Genomic DNA, 26653 nt, shown 5'->3' on the forward strand with positions numbered 1-26653 from the left:
ATCCTCTTTCATTATTGACAGCAAGAATGATAAGTTTGTCAAATTTATTTAACCTTATAAGTATGTTCTTTTTCATTTCATATATGTTTATATGAAAATTTATCTCGTGAAATCAATCAATACATATTTTTTTTAAACACGCAATGCAGTCATTAGATATTTCGGTTTAAAAAATAATGCAAAATACGACAAGATTTGTTTCTCTGAAAGCAGCGCGAAATAATTAGAAGAATATGTTGATGATAGTACTATTTGTTGTAACTTTTAGTACTACGTTGATGTTTTTAGTGTTAAGTATGAAGTGTACTCGTCATCTAAAGCCGGAAAGTTCATATAACAACGTCAGTAAAAATCAAGTTTCCAAAATGTGTTTTATAGATTGATTCAGTTTGTAAATATATTGTATTAAGATAAGAAATTTTGACTTAAGTCAATCCTTGTTTTTTATGTAATCAAGCTTTGAATATTTTAAAAAGGATTAATTAAGAATTCTAAATATAAATCAGTATTATGTGGTAATATTCAAATTGTTCACTTTAAGCGAATTATCGAATACATGCGCAGTTCAATATAATTATACTACATACTCCATTTTGTTTTATTGTTTGAAGCTTAAATGAAATTCACAACTAATCAGACGCTCCAGTAAAAGCAAAGGACTTTAAAAAAGTACATTGATAGAAAATTTCAATGCTTTAAGACACCCCGATTCGATATCAATTAAAATAAACAACATTAATGCAAACTGAAAACAATGCAGGATTTTTGTCTAGATATGACTACTCTTATGATATCATTACTATAACAACTAGGTAGCAAACCAAAGGACTGTGGGGATATACCAAGAAATTGTCCAAGTGGTGTGTACCCAAAATGGTCGAAGGGATTCAAAGTCTTTTGTGAGGTGAATAAATACGGAGGCGGATGGACGGTAGTTACATGTATCTCTATAATGTTTTACATTGTGTTGAAACTGTTTTCCTTTTTTTCTGAATAGTTCATGTATAGCTTTGCTCGACTTTAAAAACACAACAAAATAACTGACAAGAGAACCCATTGAATGCCATGGAAGTTTACTTTTATTCTAGGAGACTGCTGAGATTCCTCCACGAATTAAGAAAAAGCTTGAAATGTCCCTCGTTATGTAAACCCCTTGAAATAGGTTTGAGAGAATTGTAGATCTGCAGACTTGGCAAAAGGAAAACTGTTAATCATAGAGAACAGTATTGACATTTTTGCAACGTCGCTACTTAAAACATTTTGTTCTGCATCAAAACGTGTACAACTGTTAGTCATTGTGTATAAGAACATCCTTTTACACGTGGTAAATTTTCAAGATGTATGTAATTCAAACAACGGTAAATGATCATTGTGAAATGAGCGTACATTGTCATCAACTGTGAAAGTACTTTTATTCGTGGGTTTGTACTAGTATTTCGTGTTCGTTTAGCCAAATATTGAGGTATTTCAATCCACGAAGTCCACTCTTCCTGAGTTAAGTTTCTCTGTTGGTTGGGATGCGAAATTGTTGAAAGAACCTTCTTATTTTATCTTTTTGTTCGGGGGGAGGCAAAACTAGTGAAGATGTAGACTCCCGAAGAAGAGAAATGCATTCCACTTGATGAAAGCAATGGGTTGTATTTCTAGAAAAGAGATGTCATTTTTTTATTTGACCTGACTGTCCATACATTGATATTAAAAAAAAACGTTTCTCTTAGATTTTTCAGCGCAGGGAAAATGGAGCAATAAACTTCATTCTAGATTGGAGAGATTACAAAATAGGATTTGGTGATCCTAGTCATGAATTCTGGCTTGGTATGTTCTATTTTATTATTTCTATTATCTACATATGGTACATTTTTTCTCTGATTTTGCTTCAGTTTTCATGACCGTAATGAAATGTTTTAATCGCTAGTGCATTTTTGTTCTCAGAGTTCGATTAGCTTAGACATCGATTGTCTTGGACACCATTTTGAATCGCCTCTATTTCCATTGTTGTTATATTTCGGTTAAATGAGATTTTTGGTGATTTCTTACTTGGAATAAGAATTATGAAGGGACTCGGGAGGATTTGAAGTGAAAGAACCTTTGAAATCGGTTTCTTTTGTTTGGAATGTTTGCGTTTGTGTGACGTCAAAATGTTTCGTACGAATCGGAATCATAACGTTTCGCGCACTTTTCATTTTTGTGTATTTTTGACGTCTTTAGGGCATTAGAGAAACACAAAGCTTGTTGATTAAGAATTTCTCATATCTCGTGAAATGAATTTTATAGTTTGAATAAAATTTAGCTCGGCAAGCCTCGCGATCAAAACCATAAAATTTATTTCACTCGATGTAAGAAATTCCATTATCAACTCGTTATCGTTGTAGATTCTATAAATTCATATGCTTTGATGTATTAAGAAAATAAAAAATATAAACTTGATTAATTAAATGTTATAAAGTTATAAGAATATTGGGCTACAAATATTGTTAAATAATATCAACTTTGTTCTAATGCAATTAAAATGTTCATAAGACAGTAAAATGGTATAGGAAACAGAATGTCTTGTGGCATATGCTTATTGAAATGGCGTCATAATGATGCCAAAATAATACGTCAATTAACGAAACTGCTGAAAATTGTTAATTTACACACAGAAAACTATGTCTTTACCCAGGAAACAACTTCATGATATTAATTTTATTATCTTTGTAAAAAATGAATGTGCTTATTGAATAGGAAGTTGTTTCTTGGGTGTAGACACAATTACTTTGCCAAATATATAAGCGGAAAGTGACCGAAAAGTACAAAATCGAAAGAATACCTAAAATTTGGTAATTGTCAGGCAATTTCTTTTGTCAATTTAATGCAAGAGTAATATTTTTTTTTTCATTTGTTTTAGATTTCATTCTCAAATTTCACTATTAAATTTGAAAAAAATACATAGGGAGATCTAAATCCAAAACACTAATTCTTTACATGTCGAACTCAACGCAAAATATCAAAATAGGAAGCCAAATTTAGCACTTACAAGTTTTACTATGTGCAATACAACAAACCTAGCTTAAGTTTTTAAAGGTTATGAATGTTTTAATACTGCAAATGTCGGTCAATATGTGTTTTATATAATTCGGGTAAGTAGTTCGACTAATGGGCCAATGAAAACTCCCGGGACGTTTTGGCCCATCCGTTGTGGCTTCGCCCCAATGGTTCTAAATATATAAATTACCATAATATTAGTATTGCAATTCTAGAATTTCGTTTTGGTATGCTGTACTAATAAAAGTGTCATTTAGATGAAGTGATGCTCAAATCTTTTAAAATATGAATGAATCATGTCTTTCCCTTATATTACACATTTTGAAAAATGATTGTACTTGGTTGATGTAAAACCAATGGCAACTAATCAGAATTTTTAAAAAATGAATATTCATAGGAAACGAAAATATTCATGCAGTAACTTATCAAGGAAGTTATCAATTGGTTATTGAGCAGACGGACTTCGATGGTAACACGGCGTTCGCTAGATATCGACATTTTATGGTGGGCTCTGCAGCGACAAAATACAAATTAAGCGTAAGCCAGTATAGCGGCAATGCAGGTTTGTCAATTTTTAATTTGAAAAAAATATATATATATAGAAAAAAGACAATCTCTTTATCTGTTCTTGTACTTTTATAAGAATCTCACTAATATGGATCAAATATACACAGACGAAATCATGTCTATAACATTGTCACAGACGCGTATGCTTACGCACAGTTTCGAATTATGTTCTGTAAAATGGCCGAATAACATTGATATCAATATAGTTTTAATTTTAATTCCATAAATATGTTTTTTAGGTGACAGCTTAACGAATCAAAATGGAATGGCATTTACGACATAAGATAGAGATAATGATCTTGCGAATGATAATTGTGCAAAGAGACATCCTGGAGCATGGTGGTTTAAGCAATGCATGTCTTCATATTTAAATGGCGAATACTTCTATACTAAACATCCAAGGGAATCACACAATGGCCTTCATTGGAATAGTTGGAAGGGAAACCACTATTCCCTAAAGGCTTCAACAATGATGATGCGACAACTATAATCAGAATATAATAGTTAAGTCATTGTCCTGTTTTTTATATACTCCAGCAATATAAAAGCAAACTGAAAGTGAAAACAAAACAATACATTCAGAGGCAAGAAATTCCTAACTTGGGACAGGCGCAAAAAAAATTGCGGCACGATTAAATGAATATAACCATGTTCTTAACCCTTCTCCCTTTTAGATCAGGCCACTGTAAAAATATTACAAAATAAAACACACCTAAAAATCAGTTTACAAATTCAAGACCCTTGTTTATAGTAGAAACTAATTATACGTTACACAAATGCACAGACAAAGTACTACTAGAAGTTAACTGACATATCAGCTCCAGATCAATTTAAACCAACAAAGAATTATGCTCTTACCGTACGTAATAGCAATTACAATTCTTCCCATTCGGGGTTGAGTACCACGGTACATCAGAAGTCATACAATAAAGAAACAGCCGTGTCAGCCGACAACTGTTTTTAAATATAATGCGCTAGTTTATATGTAAATACCCTATCATAAGCGAATCAATGTTAATACCAAAAAGCTTTATTTAACAATTTGACAACAATATCATGACTATATCCCTTACGATTGGCCCATTCCACGGTTAATTTAGTTTTTTTGGATGAAAATTGAGCTTTCCATGCTTTGTGCTATGCGATTGCCATAAAATATATGGTGGAAGATGCCAGCACGTATTAATCGTTTTCAAGTTCATCTTTAGTTGAGAATGAGTTCGGGTGAAAAATTTTGTGAACGTTTCTACGATCGTGTGATTTCGAAAACCTCTATGTAGGTATTTTTCGTTTTGATAAACATTTCATTCCTTAAACTCCGAAACTAATACGAGCAAATAGAACCAATCATGATATGTAAACACCTTATGATTGTGACAAGAGGACGTCACCGTCTAAAAACGGATACTGTGAAAATATTATTGGCGTACCAATTTGCGTTGTTTTCGTGGGTTTGGTAAACCACGAAATTTGATTCCCAACTTAAAGGAAATTGTTCATTCGTTTGTACGATACAATTCTCAAATCCACAAAATCAAGAATCTACGAACTGATCATTTTACCCTAAACCACGAAAATTGGTACCCACGAATAGGGGCCCTAAAATACTTTCACAGTAGGTTATAGTAAGGAATGAAACATCATTCCTTTAATTGTACATTTTATAAATAAGGGTACCATGTTTGATTGATTGATTAATTGATTGATTGATAGTTGATTTAATGAGGTTTCGGGGACCCAGGCCATTTCACGGCAAACCATTATTGTTATGAACACTAAAATCAAGAGTTGTCCATTCTTTATTTTCAAAATTTGCTTTATTAAAAGAAAGTTCTGCGAGATATATATCTATCTATTTTCATATACACCTAGATACAAATATATAGTTCTTGGTAGATATTCCTCATACTTTGTAAGAAATAATTCCAAATCATCTTCGAAATATACAGAGGAACATGTTTACAAAATGGTGGAATTTTCAACCGACAACATATTTGTCCAGTGTGGTAGACGTGTTTTTCAACAAACGGTCGGCATTCCAATGGGAACAAATTGTGCTCCTTTTCTTGCTGACCTATTCCGTCACTCTTATGAGGCTGACTTTATAGCTGATCTGATCAGAAAGAAAAAAATATCGTTTGGCTAGGTCCTTCAATCTCAGTTTCCGCTATATAGATGACGTATTTTCTTTAAACAATCCTTATTTCGGGGATTTGATACATCGCATCTACCAAAAAGAACTTGAGATAAAGGATACTACAGACATTGTAAAGTCAGCCTCATATCTTGACCTACACTTAGAAATCGATGGTAAAGGAAAACTATTGACCAAACTTTACGACAAACGTGATGACTTTTCATTCAGAATTGTCAACATTCCTTTCATCTGTGGCAACATCCCTTCGGCTCCTGCGTATGGAGTGTTCATATCACAACTCATACGTTATGCCAGAGCTTGCCGAAACTACGCAGACTTTTTGTATCGTGCAAAAAAAACTCTAACAAATAGGCTTCTGGAGCAGGGTTATGTTGCTACAAGATTGAAGTCATCACTACAGAAGTTTTATGGTCGTCATCATGAACTCGTGCGTTATGGTGTATCCATCAGTACCATGGAAACTGATTTATTCAACGGGTCATAATTTTCCTTTCCTCGTTTGTCTACCCCGGACTTGACTTTTTATGAGCAACTCGGCGGGTGTTTCTAGAAAAGCAGAGGACGCTTACTCTACCGGTGCACCTGGTCCATGCTCCCAGTTTTTAGTGGAGTCCGGGTTGCTCATTTACTTTTGTTACTTTGTATGTATGATTTTAGTTGCTTTATGTTCTTGTTGTGTGTGTCTGTTTTCCATGTCTGGTCTTTGTCCCTGGATTGCATTATTTTGATTACCGCTATAGCCTTGGTTCCCTTGATTACTCTTTATCTAATGATTTAGACTAAACCTCATTGATAGTCGATTTTTTTATATTTCTTTTTCATTTACGGATGTTTGTCTCATTAAATATTTATATTATCTACGTGTTTTACCAAATGTTTATCATTTATGATTCATGCAGTCTACCTAAGAGACCAGAACGTAGGACTTTGTCACAAATACAAATTATTCTTTTTAAGTAGCAGTCTTTGTAAGATCCATGGAAATTCTGTAATATGTAATACACTTGAAAAAGGTTATTGTTTTTTTTTTATTTTTTGTAATTAAGTAGTTTTCAGGGTTTATGATGAAATTTGTTATCATTTATTCTAATCTGGCTGCTCCTAGGACATAATTCACATTGAAAATCAAATAATTTCTATTGTGTTTCAGTCGCATTTACAGATTTATCTTTCTTACTTTTGAATTCTATAGTACATTCTTTATGGTTAATATATCCCATGAACTAGGGTAATATGAACAAAGTCACATGTTAATTTCTGTTTACTTAAACATTACAAACAAAATTTTAAAAAAAATGTAAGTTTCCATCCATGAATTATATTTTGCATGATTTCTAGCTGGCACACTTCTTAAGTAAGGATATCTGTCTTTACAAAATGTATGATGGACTAGTTATGTGTGGGAAATCGACAATTTACAGCACAATGTGCCATTGACAATGTTTCAAACTTTAAAAAGCTTTAATGTGTCAGCTTTAATTAATACATTAATAAAATATAAATTTATAAATTCGTAAAAACTACGAATGGAAATTGGAAAAAAAATGCACATGTTTATTGCATCAATGATAACCAACATTAGTTGATACAATGTGTCCTTCCAGAATTCATAACTAAAAACACAAAAAACAATTTACTGTACAATTATATCAGGAACCTCGGGTGATAATTCCCGTATGTTAGCATTCCTTATCTTGAATTTGACGCGTTCCCGAAAACGTTCAGGATTCATTTCCCGTTAATTGTTTTTAGAAAGAGTAATAAAGGGAACTAGGATTCGAGCGAAAATGAAAAAAAAAAACTAGACAGGAAAAATACAAACACAAAACATAAAACAACAAAAATAACACATACAAGGGAACAAAAGTAATCAAGCAACCGCCAAAATACTTGCGCAAGTGGGCCTAGGGTAAGCGTTTTCTGCTTTTCTATTGAAATCAAAAGAAGGAAAACCAAAGATAAAGACTAAACAGGGATCATTGGGTAACCAAAATAACACGTACGAAATTCCTTACACTGTTTACATCTGTACTGTTTTTACCGCTAATTTTCACAATTCTGAACGTTGGCGAATTCATGCTGCCCGTTTGTGATGTAATATACCGAAACAAAATAACCGTGACGTAAGCGGGAGATTGGGCGCATTATACCGGGTCCATACAACCTCGTTTAACCTTTAATTTATATTGAGAATGACTGTAATTCGGTAATTTTGTTATTACTATTCATCTATCAAATGCGGCAGTTATAGTTATAAATACGATACATTCGATAAGGTTAAAAAGAAAAAATCTTCAACGTAGTATTTTTATATAGTATTTAAAGAAATATAGGTTTGTATCATATGTATTCACTGCAAGTAGGTGAAGGTTATAACAAAATAATCAACAAATGTTCACAAATAAAGAATGAAGTTTTCTTGTACATGTATGGTGTCATTCGCCAATGAAGAAGATCGTAGGGTTTGGCCTCCCTTTATTTTTACTAGTTTTCTTGCACTAATTATATGATTCATTTGTTTTCATAAGATTATATGATAAATAAAATGTCAAATTCATTAAACTATATGCTTATGTTTACACTTTAAAGATACTCATGTGCTTCTTGTTATTAATAAACTATTCTACAATCAAAGTTACAAATATAATATATGCAATGTTCATGTCATGAAAAAGGTTATTATGATATGCATCATCAGATTTACCGAGCGACATATTCTACTCATTTAATACTGATGTTTTAAGTACTTTGGCGTGATCACAACCCTCTCATTTTAAAATCCAGTCACTGTGAAAAAAAACATTACATAATAAATCACACTTCAAAAATTGTTTTGTGCGATCGCTTCTGAAATTCAAATTTGAAATAATGTTTGATAACGATTTATATGAGATACTTGTCAAAGTTTTTCTTTGGACATGCTCTCTGGAAACTTTTCAAAATAACATATACTGACGTAAGCAAATTCTGAAAATATCTAAACATTCTGAGTTTTAAATGAGTTATCACATAATGAATAGAAACTTTTCGCGTTGTATCAATGTACACTCAAATTATGTAATATATCCATATAGTTTGATGAGATTTATAAAGGTTTTTTGTTTCAAGTATAACTCAATTATGTATTTGCCAAGATTAGGGGCTTTTTGGATCAAATGAATTGATTGTAATTCTAAAATGACGCTGGATGCTTATAAATTGAAATATATAAATGAGTTTTCCCTGATCATACAACCGATCTATATCGACAATATAATGTCCAAAACAACCACATTTCAAGTGTTTCAAATAAACTTCGTTGTAACATTACCTTTTGTGACCTACAGATTATTGGGTATTTCGTCAAATACTGAATTGATGAATGACAAAAATACATTCAATGAGCCTCAGCAACAATGCTTTTACATCATAAAGTATACACTCATGATTTTGCCCGAACAAAATATCGAACATAGATGCACAAATGATTAACGTTGAGTATTCGGGAAGGAAGTACTATCAAGAAGCACACGCATGTCTTTTCCCTATGCTAGCTTTGTCTCATTCTGTTTTAGAAACATTCTATTGTGCGTACCTCGCTGATTCCAAACGATGTTATTTCGTTCTTTTTCTAATTGTAGAATGATGTTGAAAACAAACAACGTTCCCGTTCTTTGATTTTTTTACTTGCAGTGCGCATTCAGTTAATTATTTTTAAATACACAACTCTACAAAGTGTCGACAACGCTGTATGCGTATCAAATCGGAAGCAACCGCATAGTGTGTGAACGCCTATATGACTATATGTCAATATTGCTGCGAAATAAGGAAAATAAGTTTAATATGTAAAATATGAAGGTTTGCCATTATCTTGGAAACAGGAACCTATGTTTTGGCATGTTAAACAAGATATAAAACAGGAAACGATACTTTGCCGGATGTCATGGCGACCGATATTTATTTCGGTAAAATTTCAAAATGCTCCGATTGGAATAATGTTTTGTTTTAAGAATTAACATGATATGCCAAATCTTAATTCTAACGTTTCGAGACCAAATGAAAATTGCCGTTGCCATGGCGACTAGTTTTCCGGCCAACACTACAAAACAAAATATTCTATTCATAAGTTGTAAAGAGCAAAATTAAATATTGAATGTTATACACTTAGACGACAAAAATGTCCTTAATGAAAATAAAATTTAGTTTCTATCGATATAGATGGGAAGTTGGTTATATAATTTCAATTGCATAAGGAAGTATAAGATAGTTCTTAGTAAAGTTGGTGCATTTTAAATTGAAGGTAAGCCATATTAACTCATGCCTATCGCTGATTTATAAATCCTAATCAAAACTATAATGGAATGTTGCCAATCCACTGAAGATGTTGCCATTGTGAACACTAATCTTATTTATCATTTTGTTTCACTTGTACCTTATCACAACAATAGTTCACCACAGACATACATGCAATCTGTAGTACTATTTGTTCCAGATGGTGCTGTAAATGTGTATTACAAAAGTGACTCAATTGTTTTATGCTATCGCTGCTAACATTTAAATTTGAAATAATGTTTGATAACTATTTTTATACCATACTGGTCAAATTATTCTTTGAAAATGGTTTCTGGAAACTTTCAAAAATTACATTTACGAACGTAAACGAATACAGCAAATACCTTAAGGTCTTTAGTATTAAATAAGCAATCACTTAAATGAGTTATAGACACCCTTTGCTTTATTTCAATGTACAGTCAGAACATGTAAGATATCCATATATTTTAATGAAATTAAAAGAGGGTTTTGGTTTCAAGTAGTTAAGTTAGCATTTGCCAAGATAGGAGCTTTTTGGATTAAATTAAATGTTTGCAACTCTAAAATGATGACTGATGCTTATCAATTGAATTATATATGAGTTTTTCCTGATCAAGTAACCATATCTTTATCGACAATATAATGTCAGAAAACAACCAAAGTCGAGTAATTCATATACACTTCGTTGTAACATTATTTCTTGTGACGAGAGTATTTGATATTTTGTCAGATACACGTTAATCAATCGACCATAATACTGAAATGATGAATACTAAAAATTACCTACAATGAATGTCAGAAACAAAGCTTTAACACAACAAATTACATACTCTACTCGGATAAAAAATCGGACATAAATGAACAAATTATCAACTTTAAGTCTTCAGCAGGTAGTACTGTCAAAGAGCAAAAGTCTCTGTTTCTATACCATGATTAGCTCACTCTATATTAAGTTTATTCTATAGAGTGCGAGCTACATACACTCATTCAAATCATGCTGTGTAGTGCTTTATTTTTCTAATTGTAGAATGATGTTGAAAAAACAACATGTCTGTGTTCTGATTTTTTTCTTGAATTACGCAATCAGTAATGTGTTAACAATACACAAACCAATGAAATGTCCAAATAACTGTTTGTGCATCAGATCGGAAGCAACCGTTAAGTGTGTGAACGCCAATATGACGTCAATACCACCTTTACCTGCGTACACAAAGCTGCTCATTTTTCGTGGGAACAGGCTTGAAAATGTAACCGCATCTACATTTAAACACATCGTGAATATGTCCTTAGAAAGACTTTTTCTTCCGAGGAATGACATCCGGTCAATTAGTAAGGACGCGTTTAAAGGTTTTGAGTTTCTGCGATCAATAGATTTGAGCATCAACAAACTCATTCCAATCAGTGATTTGACTGCATCATTGTCAGGTATTAAATCCAATCTCACAAGTATTCGTCTGAATTCTCTTCAACTAAATGATACACATGTAAACCAAATTTATAAAGCACTTTCGAAATTCTCTTTAACTAAACTCTACATAAATCGCAATAGATTCAAAGTGCTAAATTTCACAGCTTTGAACGCAACTTTACCACATCTAGAACTTTTGGACGGTAGTTTTGGTCGGATAAGAACGATACAAGCATACTACATGTACAATTTAAAAGACTTAAGAATTCGTTACAATTTTGTGTATCTTAAGTATTATCAATTTGGAAGATCTCCTGACTGCTTTTTTCCTAATTTAGAATATCTACGTCTCGATTCAAATGACATAAACGCCATAAATTACCGGTTTAGTTGCTTAGAGAAACTAACGACTTTAAGTTTAGACCGAAATGCAGTAGTCAATATTCAAAACAACACATTTGCCGGTTTACCATCGTTACTACATCTTACCCTTAGTAACCTAGGCAACCATGTTATGCTAATAGGTTCACTAGCATTCAGGATGAGATCTCTCAAAACACTCGACTTGAGCAATAATAAGTTTCCATTCACATATAGGCCAATCAATTTCCTTTTTGATAAGGATTATATATTCAAAGAAATGCCAAATCTTACAAAATTGAATGTTGGAGGAAATTACTTTGACTTGGATATTTTAACGAGCATGATTTTACCACTTCAAAGCCTGGAATACCTCAACCTCCACTCTTCTTCAATCGGACACATGCCAACAGAATTGATTTATAGACTGCCTTATCTTTCTATGATAGATCTCTCCAAAAATGCAATTGTAGACTGGGATGGCAATAAAGTGTTTAGTAATGAGATTATTGCCCTAAAACGTATAGATTTGAGTTTTAACTCAATTTCAGCTATTAATGAAACTGAGTTCCCTTTAAATACGAGATTAGGGCTTTCACAAGTTAATCTGAGAAATAATCCGTTTTCCTGTACCTGTCGTAATATGTGGTTCACCAAGTGGATTGTTCAAAACAGATCCATTTTTACTAAGTATCCAGTCAATTATGTCTGCAAAGAACCGCCTGATTGGTTAAACAGACATCTATCTGAATACCATCCCACACAAATTGAGTGCACGACGAACTATACATTGTTTATGTCAATAGTGGCATCGCTTTCAGTAATAGGAATCGTATTTACAACAGTTGTTAGTCTAGTTTATAAAGCACGGTGGCATTTTCGCTATTGGATTTATCTCCTCCATTTTAAAAAGAAGGGATATACCAGGATCATGGAAGCAAGAGATGAATACAGATATGATGCTTTTGTTGTTTACTGTGACGGTGATAGAAGATGGGTTTATTCGAAACTATCAGAAAATGTAGAAAAGGATCACGGAATTAAACTCTGTATTCATCACAGAGACTTTGAAGGAGGGAAGCTTATCGCTGACAATATTGCTGAACATATGGCAGATAGTAGAAAGGTTCTTATTGTCACTTCTCGTAGAATGATTAAAAGTGAGTGGTGCCTTTTTGAAACAAGAGTAGCACAAGAAAAGTTCCTGAACAAAGAGCAAGGCGCTTTGGTCATCATTTTGTTGGATGATTTACCAAAATGTGAGATGCCCTCTGCATTAAAATTCCTCGTTAATTCTACAACATACATAAAGTGGTCAGAAAATGAAACAAACGACGAGAGATTTTGGAAGGATGTCGTCAATTCTCTGCAAACGTAACTTATTTCTGCAAAAACTGATTTTTGTATCCATTTCGCGCTGCATTTAATCTTTTTTTGACCTCATGAAATGCGTTCAAATATTGTTATCTTCTATGTCACACAGGTACTTAGACCATATGCATACAGTCCGGACCATGCGCCTTATCTTTAAACTATTAATCTGTTTGGGCTAGTCAATAACTCGGCTGCTGTCCTTTATATTCGGGGCCTTTCAGAGCTTATCTACACGTGTGTTGAAAGACCTTTTGGTAATCTCTGAAAATATTTATTAGTTTGTATTTTGGTTTTAAGCACGTACATTTGTTTCATTTCATCATATCTACTATTTTTTTCTATTAATGTAAAATTATCATTTCTTACAAACACAAAGTATTAAAAACAGCTATGTTATAATTTGATGGTTCAATATATAAAAGTTAAATGTAGGAAAAAGTAAGGTTTTAATAAGACTTATAAAAGTAAAGATATATATTATTTGGTTTTTCTTTCCGAAAGGTTAAGGTGTGTAAAATGTTAATGCTACCACCATCAACCTTTAAAACTCATTGATTATTGAAACTTCGCTTTATATGATGTGCAGACCATTCCTACAAGATAAGCGTCGTTTTAAAAACTAAACTTAGGAAATTTGCTTAATCAGCTATATTCGGGCGATGAACACGGAATGGTGGTAATATGAAGATGCAATGATGGTGAAATGAAAAAAAAGGAATGGTTAGGTTTTATTATATTCTAACGTCAAAAGCATGTATAGGACTCAGGAATATCCCATTCCACCTCCTGAGCCACAAAAACTTGTTGCTCTATTGGCAGAGTACCCTTTTACAAAAAGGTGAGCGCTAATGAGGGCTTTTTTTTTTACTCTCGGACCTGCACGGGGCGACTAGTTATCAACACTTGCTTTATACTTACATCCCAACTTCTGGCTTAAAGTAACTGTGCATATTCTGTAAAATAAAAGTGACAAATTATTCAAAATATCAATGTTTCAATAATACAGCAGATAATAAGGTGTTACCATAGATGTCACAAAGGTACAAGTTTGAGTCCCGCGGAGGGAACGACCAAAAATTTGAATATATTGATGTTTTTTTAATTATCGGAAGCCGAATGTATTTTACAATTTTACATCAACTATGATTTCTTTCTCCATAATTTGACAAAACTTTTATGACCCGAGCTATAAACATATAATGTTATTATAGATACGAAACTGAAAAGATCCTTGTTTTATATTACAGTTGGTATTACAAGTTAACTTCCTGTAAGATTGAAATGAGTCTCCCTGTGCTTCTAAAGTCAAAAGTTATATTCGGAGTAATTGACTACCATCATGAGGGCTTCGTCCTCTTTGAAACGAAAACTGACTGAATATCTAATCACGTAAAACAACTATAAAAAACACATCAATTAATTGTCTGTCGATGAGTTTGAAATACATTCAAGTTTATACAAACGACTACCTTTAGTCATTTCCACTGATGTTTTTATACAATTAAACTAGCTTTCGTTGATCAGGTCATAAATAAATTTGTACTTCCTCTGCCTAAGTATGGGACCCAAGAGAACATCTCAGTTGTATTTCAAAGAATTCAGAAAGATAAATATGTTGGCCTCACATATATTTTCAAAACTAATACCTTTGCTATGATGTTTATTTGGGACCACTATCATTTTTTTCTGGTCCCACCGCCGTTACATCAATTAAAATTCTAATACGTCATCTATATAGCGGGAACTGATATTTAAAGTTTAGCTCCTTCTTTTGGGTCAGTTCAGTTATACAGTCAGCTTAATAAGAGTTAAGAAATAGATCAGTAAGTAGGGGAGCTCAATTTGTTCTCATTGGAGTGCCGATCATTTACTGAAAATGGCGTCCTCTACCCTGGATAAATATGTTTTAGAAAAACAATTCTAGGATTTTGAGAACATCTTCGTCAGAATATTTATTTGGCATCAAGATTTTGTTAACTTAACAAAATCTTCTTTCGATAGATTTGGTTGAGTTCTTCTTGTATACAACTGATATTTTGGTTATGATCTTCCTACATATTTGATTTTAATGCTGCTGATGAGAGATTACTCCTTGAAAATCGTGTACAGCATATCGAAATTTACACTATATAAAATTGACATTTTTTGTATTTAACATCCTAGGATGAATGTTAAGCTAAATTCATAAACCTTATGAATAACAACGACATGGTTAACATGACAAAGCAGTGGGATATCAACTAAGGGTTGTTGTTATAACATCTGCGTGCCAAAAAAAAACATGGCCCCTGTTACTTCAAAGAGTACATAGCGGTCAAATAGCAGATGTCGACAAATAACTCAAAATGATTAGGTTTAGTCAAACTTTAGCATAGGATGAAGGCGTTTAGCATGTTTAGTACTAAAGTAGATCTACCGACGACTAATTTTATATGTAGAGTCCTTAACAATTTGAGAATTATTACCTAATTAACATTTTCAGATACCCTATGTTTTTCCAGGTGAAAAATTTTCGAAAAACCTTTAGAAATATTTGTTTCAGTAAAAATATCTCCCTTTTTCACTTTTAAAAAATGTTCCATAACATTGAATGTTGAAAACCACAAGCCTTAATCCAGGATTTTTTCAGAAAAAAATACTAGAAATTTTTCACTCAAAAAACTTGAACGTGTACAAAATTCTGGTGAAACATCCGCTTCTGAAAAAAATATGGCTTAAAAGGTAAATTTTGGAAAATAACCTGAAAAGAAAACCATGATTTCCAGAACATAATACTCTACCCTTAATTTTTTGTAGTCTTTTAAATATCTTTAAACCTCTAGTTATATATACAGAACAGGTGTCAACATTTTAAAAAAAAGGATGTTCAGCTAAGTCATCCATGAAAAGTTCTGGAAACTTATAAAATATTGAATTTCTTAGTAAAAAAATACTGATCGATTTTTAGGTTTTAGGTTAGGTCACCTGTTACCATGGCAACGGATATTCAATGTTAAGTTGACATATGTTTGGATGATGCTGTATATAAAGTTCCGGCATAATCTGTTGCCATGTCCGCTGTTGTAAATTAAGTTCAGTTTTGTAGTAGTTAGCTACACCTGATATTTCTTACCATTTCATCCCCCTGTTCTTAAATTCCTCTTCTGTGAATCGTGAAAGTTACCAGTAGTCTATATTGTCAATAAATAAATAGTGTACCTTTATGTGACAATCAATCCATCAATCAATCAATCATCTTAGTGCCTAATCATACTTCATGTGCCATGACCTTAAGGATATAGTTTGGTAGTTACAGAGAACTGGTTTCAATTGCTTTTTCTATATTCAAGGTTTAACTGCATGTCAGAAGTCAACAATATATTGTTTCTTCTTGATAGATTTACAAGTTTTTTTTTTTTTAAATGCAATAATACATTTTCAGTAAAAACTTTGTATTCAAATAGTGTTATCGCAGTTATATCATTGTACAAATCTATACAAGCTTGTACATATAGATAAATAGATATTCTCATATTGAATGTGCCTTGTGGAAACAAACTGACGATTAGTTTTATGCATTGCTTATGGCTCAGCGGTTCGCCGCAAATATTTTATGAATCAATTCTTTATGTAGTTAATATAAAATGAAATGTTCTGTGGTCATTTCTCGATATACTTACAATATAATCATGAATTGTTATTTTTTAATTATTCTGTGTTTAATTTTGTTTTTTGTAGATCTCTAAAAGAATGATACTGATAATGATATTGACTTAATATATACATGGGATACTGTGTATGTGTGTAATATAGGTATAGCATGGTTAAACGTATCGTTTTGTTTGAGATTTTGAATATTTCAAAAGTAACTAAAAATGTTTCCCAGGTAGCAGATTTATTTCGTGGATATTATATATATATAATTTTAAAAAAATTAAAATTCAAGAAAAATATCAAGTACCTACGGTAAATCCTATTTGTTTTAGTTGTTGTAAGTTATAAAGAAATACGATGACAAAAATCTTTAATAAAGGAGCTGGGTTACCATCGTGTGTATATTTTCTACAAAATTTAAAAAAATCTGAAGATTGCCTATTTTCAGGTTATGGTCACAAATATTTGTTGATGGAAATAATTGGTATAATCGGAAAACCAAACAGGTTCTGCCGCAATCTTTGAAATAATATGTTAGTTTTTGTTTTGATAACCTATAAGCTAAGGTTTTATTTTCCTTCACAATATGTTTAATTGACAAAAGTATTCTATCAGCTCAATGGATGACAACAATTTGAAATTAATCATTTAAAATCTGTCGCTGCATTTAGATAGAAAATTGGAAAATTTGTCAAAGTAAACGTAAAGTCATGCACTTAAATGTAACATATCTACAGTTATTGCTGCACACTTGCCATGTGCAAATAATATACCCACTTCGGGGTCTTTATTTATAAGGAAATGAGAATAGAATAATACAGTGTTGTCCTGAAACTCAGAGTGTAAAAGAAGGTCGCAAGGTCAATTCTAAGTATTTGTCTCTGAAACATTTTATAAAAATGGTATAAAATTTTGCGCCACCCCTTTAATATCGCCTGATAGAGACCAGACAATTTGATTTAATTGGCTAATATCTGTTAAAAGTGAACAACAAATAATAATTTGATAAAGTTCGGATTAATAAAAAAATGTTTGAATCACAGAATATGAATTATTTCCATCAACAAATATTTGTGACCATAATAAACCTGAAAATAGGCAATCTTCAGATTTTGTATAAAATATACTCGCGATGGTAACCCAACTCCTTCATTAAAAAAAGGTTTTTGTTATCGTATTTCTTCATACCTTACAACTAAAACAAACAGAATTTATCGTAGGTACTTGATATCTTTTTTTAATTTTAATTTTTTTTTATTCCTTATTAAATGGGCAATTTTGGATTTTCTTTTTAATTTTCAAAACCTTTCTAAAATTCTTTTGTTAATCAACATATTTCGATGCAAACAATTGAGGAAACATACTTCATAATCACAATTGCAAGTTGCAATCAAAAACATATAAGTCTGGAGAATTTATGCCAAAATCACATTATCAGTGAAAATTGTGTTTCGTATCCATATGTTGGAGAGTAATCAAGGGAACCAAGGTTATAGCGGTAATCAAAAGAATGTTATTCAGGGATAAAGACCAGACATGGAAAACAGACATACACAACAAGAACATAAAGTAACTAAAATCATACATACAAAGTAACAAAAGTAAATGAGCAACTCGGACTCCACTAAAAACTGGGAGCATGGACCAGGTGCACCGGCAGGGTAAGCGTCCTTTGCTTTTCTAGAAACACCCGCCGAGTTGCTCATAAAAGGTCAAGTCCGGGGAAGACAAACGAGGAAAGAAAAACTATGACCCGTTGAATAAATCAGTTTTAATGGTGCAGATGCATACACCAAAACTATCCACGAGTTCATGATGACGACCATAAAACTTGACTTCAATCTTGTAGCAATATAACCCTGTTCCAGAAGCCTATTTGTTAGAGTTGTAGCGCGATACAAAAAGTCTGCGTAGTTTCGGCAAGCTCTGGCATAACGTATGAGTTGTGATATGAACTCTCCGTACGCAGACGCCGAAGGGATGTTGCCACAGATGAAAAGAAAGTTGACAATTCTGAATGAAAAGTCTTCACGTTTGTCGAAAAGTTCGGTCAATAGTTTTCCTTTACCGTCGATTTCTAAGTGTAGGTCAAGATATGAGGCTGTCGTCACAGTGTCTGTAGTATCCTTTATCTCAAGTTCTTTTGGGTAGATGCGATGTATCAAATCCCCGAAATTGGGATTGTTTAAAGATAATACGTCATCTATATAGCGGAAACTGAGATTGAAGGATCTAGCCAAACGATATTTCTTTCTTTCTGATCAGATCAGCTATAAAGTCATCCTCATAAGAGTGAAGGATAAAAATCCGTTTATTTTTGTAAATGAAAATGAAGAGTCTCAAAATCAATTTTCTTAAATTTTTATCTTTCCCATATTAAGCTCAAATCCTTTTCTTCTGATACGAATATTTCAATTTAGTTTTAATGTGACAAATAAAAGAAATAAACATAACATTCACGAAATAAATCGCCTACCTATGACACATTTTGAGTTACTTTTGAAGTATTAAAAATTGCCGTTTTTTAGAGATCTACAAAAAAACAAAATTAAACACAGAATAATTAAAAATTAACAATTCATGATTTTATTGTAAGTATATCGAAAAATGACCACAGAACATTTCATTTCATATTAAAGTAACTACATAAAGAATTTATTCATAAAATATTTGTGGCGAACCGTTGACCCATGAGTAGCGCATAAAACTAATATTCAGTTTTTTCTCCACAAGGCAGATCACTATGAGAATATCTAGTTATCCCTTTTAAGGAAAAAAACCTTGAAACAAGTTGGTATAAGTTTGTACAATGATAGAACTGCGATAACACTATTTGAAAAAAAAACATTTACTGAAAATGTATTATTTCATTTTAAAACAAACCAACTTGCAAATCTATCAAGAAGAAACAATATTCTGTTGACTTCTGACATGCAGTTAAACCTTGACTATAGAAGAAGCAATTGAAACCAGTTCTCTGTAACTACTAAACTATATCCTTTAGGTCATGGCACATGAAGTATGATTAGGCACTAAGTTGATTGATTGATTGATTGATTGATTGATTGATTGATTGTCACATAAAGATACACTATTTATTTATTGACCATATAGACTACTGATAACTTCTACAAAATAAAAAAGAAGAATTTAAGAACAGGGGATTGAAATGGTAAGAAATATCAGATGTAGCTAACTACCACAAAACTGAACTTAATTTACGACAGCAAACATGGCAACAGATTGTGCAGGAACTTTATATATAGCATCATGCAAACATATGTCAACTTAACATTGAATATTCGTTGCCATGATAACAGGTGACCTAAAATCATCGTTGATATGGCAATATTTCGATCATTTTTTTTTTCACTTAGAAATTTAATATTTCATAAGTTTCCAGAACTTTTCACGGATGACTTAGCTGAACATCCTTTTTTTTTTAAATGTTAACATCTGTTCTATATATAACAAGAGTTTTAAAGATCTCTAATAGACTACAAAAAATTAAGGGTAGAATATAATGTTCTGGAAATCACGGTTTTCTTTTCAGGCAATTTTCCAAAATTTACCTTTTAAGCCATATTTTTTTTTAGAAGTGGAGGTTTCACCAGTTCACCTGCAACATACTGGGCTTTGGTCAATTGTTTTATTTTATTAGGTTATACTCTACAGTTTTCGTTGGTCAGTTGTACCAAGAAAACCACATTGATCCCTATACTGTTATTTTGACAGCTAGGGGTTTTGCAATTCAATCAATCTTTACGATGAAAAGTGAATTTCATTTTTATTAATTAAACTGTATATTAAAAAAAAGTCATCTGAAAAAAAAAAGAAATTCGACAAGGGGTTTTTCTCTCCGCCGAGGGACCAGCCCTGGATTCACAACTCCCGGATTTTAGCCTTTTGCGCAAAATTTATATAAAGCCATGTTCCCATGTTATCTTCAGTGTCAGAGGATATTATTATTGATGTTCCTTTTCGTTTTTTGCACACAAACGGTTTAAACACCCGATCTGATGACCAGATATAAGTGAATTTACACACATGTGCAAATTTGTCCGTTTTATTCACGTGTGCGTACATTTGCACTCATTAAATATGTGCAATTAAATGCATTTAGGTTTTTCCCTAAATTAATTTACATGTGAACGGATATGAAAAATTTTATATCACCCCTTTTCGACAAAAAAATCGAGAATTATACGCGGACGGACAGAAATGATGATACCATTTGACCTTTTTTATATTCTAAACTAGCATACAGTATTAGGTACGACGTACTATTGGTAAGCAAATCTGAAATTGATGTTCTTAACTGAATTATAAGACATATTATTTTTATACAACTGTTTTGTATGTTACAATGTTATCACTTTCTTTCTTTTCATCTCGAACCTTTTTTCAAGTATATTTAGATTGTCTTTGTAGTGCCTGATAGTCCTTGAAGTATGAAAGTTTATTGAGCTAACGAAGTGTATTGTCGAGCCTCATATAAGACCGCTGCGGAAATTGCACAGCTGTTGTTCAGGGTTTTACGGTTTTCACAGTTGATACATGCACAAAGACTTTAAAACTATCTTTGTTAAGTATATTCACAAAATATGAACTATACCCATTCATCGTTTTACCATGTGCTGATTATTTGTCCATAATGAACATGTGACTATCAAACTACTGATTTTCCGTTTATATGTAATTACTTGCATGTATTGTGTATCGTTCATGTAACCCAGTTCGTCAATGCTTTGTATATGTTATTGTCTGCCTCTTGTGCAGCATGTGCTCCTTGAGTGACAATAGCAATCTTGAAATCTTGGAATCTTGGAAAGACTGCTCAACTGAAGACCGTCAATTCCTATGACAGGTTTTATTAGATGGGATGATTTTTTTGTTGGTATCAATAGGAATATTTATTTCTACAATAATAAAGATACCAAACATTTCGCTTCAGTTTTCATTAAAATTATCTATTTAAATACATGTACAATAAACATCAATATACATGTATGCATAAAGTATTCCAGTGCGGTTTTTATTCCTGTATATTCCATGTTATTGGTAAATCAAATTTTGTTACCTTATGTCATATAGTGGTCATGTTCCTTCTCTATACCGACAGAGAATGCGTTCAGTTACAGTGTTAGGGTTTTTTGTCGTTCATTGAATACCCATGAATGACCTTGCGCTGACGTTTTTCATCCCGGTGGGGTTGTTGTCCCATTGACGTATCTGCCATATCCATTCTCGTTATACCTATATGTATGTGTTGCGGTTGATACATGCACATTCTAACGGATGGTTTGAACTAATTTGAAATTGGCGCACATAAATAAAGTCTTCTTATTGTAAAGACTCAGGGGAAGACCGAGAAAGTGGGAGGTTCCGATCTAGAATTTTTGAGGAATGTTTTCACTTAGTCTATTATTTTCTCATATTTCGTAATTGCCGGCACCTCCCGGGAAAATATCCGAACAATTTTTACATGTATGAAATGAAAATTATAGAACATAGGATGTATTTTTGCAGGCCTTTTCCAATGACAATACTTTCACTTGGGAAAAATGTACCAAGATCGGTCTGCGTTTTTCATGTTCTACATGTAGATCCCGAAATTTAATTTACGCAAATACGCAAATTGTTCACATATGTAAACATTTGTCATGTTAGATTTAAAACAAACATTTTATTTCAATCATAAATTCTCTTAATTAATGCCACTGTCTTTTATTGTACTCAATGATAAAAATACATTTTGTAATAACACATCGGGATAGATATGGTGAATATGTCAAAGAGACAAAAACCCCACCGGGATTAAAACATCCATGCTTCTTCAATGTACGGCGAGGCACCTTCACATCACAGGGCAGGCTGCAGCTGGTCCTAAAACTATAAAGCCTATTAGTAATATTTAGCACCTGCGTATGTCGTTTTCATATCACAAATCATACGCTGTGCCAGAACTTGCCGTAACCACACAGACTTTTTGTATCGCGCTAGACTTCTTACAATTAGGCTACTGGAACAAGATTATGTTGCTACAAGATTGAAGTCATCACTACAGAAGTTTTATGGTCGTCATATTCAACTCGTGGATCGTTACCGTGTACATGTATCAATCTGCACCATGATTTGTTCAACGTGTCATAATTTTCCGTTCCTCTTTCGACTATCCCTGACTTGACTTTTTATGAGCAACTCTGCTGGTGTTTCTAGAAAAGCAGAGGAGGCTTACCCTACCGATGCACTTGGCCCATGCTCCCAGTTTTAAGTGGAGTCCGAGTTGCTCATTTATCTTTTGTTTCTTTGTATGCATTATTTTTGTTACTTTATGCTCTTTGTTGTGTATGTGTCTTTTCTATGTCCTATCTTAACCCTAGATTACATTCTTTAGATTTCCGCCAGAATCTTGGTTCCATTGATCTCTTCGAACATGTATGACTTATCATGGTTGAAACTCTCCTTTTTGAAATGTGATCATTTAGACCTTCAAAATGATACATCACATGACCGCCTTCAACGAAGTTGAAAAAATGATGCAATATCAAATCTATAGATAGGTATTATTGAAATATATAAAACCATTGGTAAATATGAAAATTTTAAGTTGTTGTAGTATCGTTGGTTTTTTATATTGATCTGTGGTATTTTGTCAAACAGTTTCACTTACGCAGATCTATCATTCTTTGTATTGATCATTTGTGTGTCTATCGTGAATATTGAAATATATACCCTCGCTTTGAAAAATTAAAATTTCAATAGGTTCTCTACAACTTCCGGTTCTCGCAATATGAATTCGAAAAACTTAAGTATGATATTTCAAGGGATATAACTCCTGTATTGATTGATAACAAAATACATGTTTATATTTATTCATTAGGTCTTTTGCGTATGTACATGAAACAGTTTTTACATTGTTTTTATCAATTATGGTTTTAGAGAGAGATTAATAGAAATTGTTTTTAAGGGGACATAACTTCTAAAGATGATAATTAAATCCTTAACAGGGTATTGTTCTAATAGAACATAATGACATCTACATAATGACCAGATATGGTCAAAATATCCTACAAAATGAGTTTGGGGGACCATGTTGAAAAAAAACGCCAATCAAAGGGAAAATGAAATTCTTCACAGGGTCATCTTGTACAAGTCCTTAATGAGCTCTATCGATTGTCCAAATTTGGTAATGATATCTTGAAAGATGAATAGGGGAGACTATGTCATAAAAATTTTGCAAATGACGAAAGAATAAAACAAAACATTAGAAAAACAATACGGTCCTTCTCATGTGACTAACAAAACTAACAAAACCATGTTTCAGTGTCTTTGATGTTCTATATCTTCGGCATGACTAACACAGTATAGTATTTTTAACAACTAAGCAGGTATTTATGACAAATTGTGTCAGATATGGTGTAATTAAACTTTAAATGTGTTTTATTTTGGATTATTTTCATCGCGATCGACGATAATGACGTCACAGTACCAAACCAAATTAAAATGTAGTAATATGAAACAGTGCTTGGGTTACAGAAAGATTTGGGTTTTTTTTACATTTTTTAACATATACATAAAACAGAACCTTCCATGTTCTTCACTAAATATAAAAATTAAATATCAAATTAACTTTATATTAAATTGCATGCATTGTATATAGATCTTATGTGTTGAAAAAGTGAAGGAAAATCAATTCTTGATAAGTTCACTCATAAGTCTCCCAAAATTTATCTTAGTAATAAAAAGACGAAATTAACGCAAAGTAACTGTATTTTTATCCTTTCAAAATTCATACACAATCCGGTTAACCACATGACAATCAAAGGCATTAGAAAAACAAATTGTCGCATTTAAACATATTTCTATAATTTAAAAATGGTCTTGTCATCAAGAATGATCTATAACTGTGTATATTGAATTGTTTGTCAAAATATCAGATCAACATGCACCGCTTTCTTATTCAACAGCATAGTATGGTGTTTATACGAAAATAAAATACCACCAATAAAAAAAAATATAATGATAAAATTATATTTGTATCTAGGTGCACCATCTTTGTTGGAAAAAAACAACGATGTATAATGTTTTTGAGTTGGGATTTTAACTTAGTATGGGGAATAGAAGTATACAATGTTGAAACATGTTAGGTTTTGATGCTCTTATATTCTGATAATAATCTTAAATTGAGTGTCTCCAAATGATCTTCCGAATTTTGCAGGATCCATATTGAGTTAATACCACTACGGGAGTAACAAGTGTTGTGTGGTAAGACTGGAGACCCTCTTTGACGGCTTTGAGTATAGAAGTTAAAAGTTTTGAAAGAGGTTTGGCTGTTCATTTCGCAGATCCAGTTATGTAACTTTGTTTGTATGGATTCTTGTGGAGTTTAGGAATCCAGTATATAGACGGTAAATCACAATCATTGTCTTTGGTAGAGAGACCAAATGATGATAACACAGATTCATGGTGTTCCACTATCTTTTATTTGTAGAGTGTATTGGCAGTATAGGTCTTATCACTGCTATTAATTTCTACGTCTACCTCTGATGATAAACATAGCATGTAATACCTTTTGCAGGCAAAAATAATGTTATTTTGGACTTTGTCTGCTGGCACGACAACATATTTGTCAAGTATAATAGACAATATTTTTGCTACATCGGGTTCTTTGAAAACTGATGTGGCATTTACACTCATTGAACTACCTACTTAAAACTTTCATTTATTTCAAAACTAAAGACCTCACGGCCTTTACCCACTCTGACAGAGAATCAATGTCTTCTTGTGGTTCACAGTACTTGGGACCGTTAGAAAGGACCTTACGCCGAGATTCGTTTTCAATTAAGCTTAAATCTCGCGTAATGACGTGACCGGAAGGACTGTGTTTGAATGGAGAGTTTTTGCAAGAACAGTCAGGTGATTTAGACTTGAAGTCTTCAATCTCGAGGTTCTGCAATAGCCTTTTATAATTGAAAATTTTGGATGCATTAGGTGAAGTATATGAATATGAAATAATCGGTATTGATTTGTCCTTGAAATATTGGGGAATTTTGTTGGTTACGTTTTTGTGATGGAGGATGGTAGTCAAATTCATTGCATCTATACCTTTGTTGACAAACGGTAATGGAAGAATTTTGTGATAGTTTTCTTCTTCTTGACCTTTTATACAAACTGGTTTAAGAGTCTGAGGAAACCAATATCCAAAATGATGGCAACAAGTCTGTATAATGATGAGGTAGGGTCAGAAACAGGAGTGTCAAGATTTTTTTTGTAAAGGGATTGTAGTACAGTAAGAGGTATAGAAAATAATTCAGTTTAAATGTGGTGAAGTCGAGGAAGTTTGTGTATGAAAGGAAGAAGACCATCTATGGAGACACCATGCATCTTAGATGATGTATACTGACGATTGCCATGACTCCTTTTCCGTCTTGGATTTTTTTCAAATAAATTCATTACATTTATGCTATTGTTGTATTGGCTTGAAAGTTTTCCTGTGCTTTTGATATTGTCATTACACCCGTAAGGTATTGCAGTAACTATTCTGCGTATCCAGTATTCTTCTCTGTCCCTACGAAAGTTTTTACTTAAAACGGGACTGTTCGTTGGATGGTATTTTTTTTCAAGAATACGAACTTTCATAGAGACCATTGAACCTTCAAGTTTTGAACAATGGTTGATTGGTGCTACTGATATCATTACTGACGGGCAGTACGTTTGGGTGAGACTTCCTTGAATAAAAGCCATTTTGCTATTGGCTAAAATCTAATATATGGATAAAGATATATTAGCATGTTGTAACTACATGTAAGCGAAGGAATGGCGAGTTTCCTTGTTGT

At 32.5% G+C, this 26653-nt stretch overlaps 1 protein-coding gene and 1 long non-coding RNA gene across 3 annotated transcripts; both read left to right on the plus strand.

Annotated features, from left to right (window-relative positions):
• Positions 1 to 836: 836 nt before the first annotated feature.
• On the plus strand, positions 837 to 4085 carry LOC148607964 (uncharacterized). Of its 2 annotated transcripts, XR_015915266.1 has the most exons (4): positions 837 to 931; positions 1719 to 1815; positions 3422 to 3586; positions 3831 to 4085. It is a non-coding gene; the product is annotated as an uncharacterized LOC148607964 (long non-coding RNA). The 2 variants fall into 2 exon arrangements; XR_015915265.1 differs by lacking the exon at positions 837 to 931 and having other exon boundaries at positions 1680 to 1815; positions 3831 to 4084.
• Positions 4086 to 9949: 5864 nt separating this feature from the next.
• Positions 9950 to 14155, plus strand: LOC148607965 (toll-like receptor 4). Its single transcript, XM_088546374.1, has 2 exons — positions 9950 to 10028; positions 11067 to 14155. The coding sequence occupies exon 2, from the start codon at positions 11068 to 11070 to the stop codon at positions 13183 to 13185; it is 2118 nt and encodes a 705-aa protein (XP_088402500.1). The 5' UTR covers positions 9950 to 10028; position 11067; the 3' UTR covers positions 13186 to 14155.
• Positions 14156 to 26653: the final 12498 nt, after the last annotated feature.

Source organism: Perna viridis, chromosome 9 (genome assembly GCF_037379345.1).
Source record: "Perna viridis isolate PV_CMFRI_1.1 ecotype Kerala chromosome 9, ASM3737934v1, whole genome shotgun sequence".
Classification (NCBI taxonomy): domain Eukaryota; kingdom Metazoa; phylum Mollusca; class Bivalvia; order Mytilida; family Mytilidae; genus Perna; species Perna viridis.

Excerpts from the sequence above, each read along its gene's own strand:
- LOC148607965 (XM_088546374.1), top strand. The coding sequence starts at position 11,068 with ATGATGTTGAAAAAACAACATGTCTGTGTTCTGATTTTTTTCTTGAAT.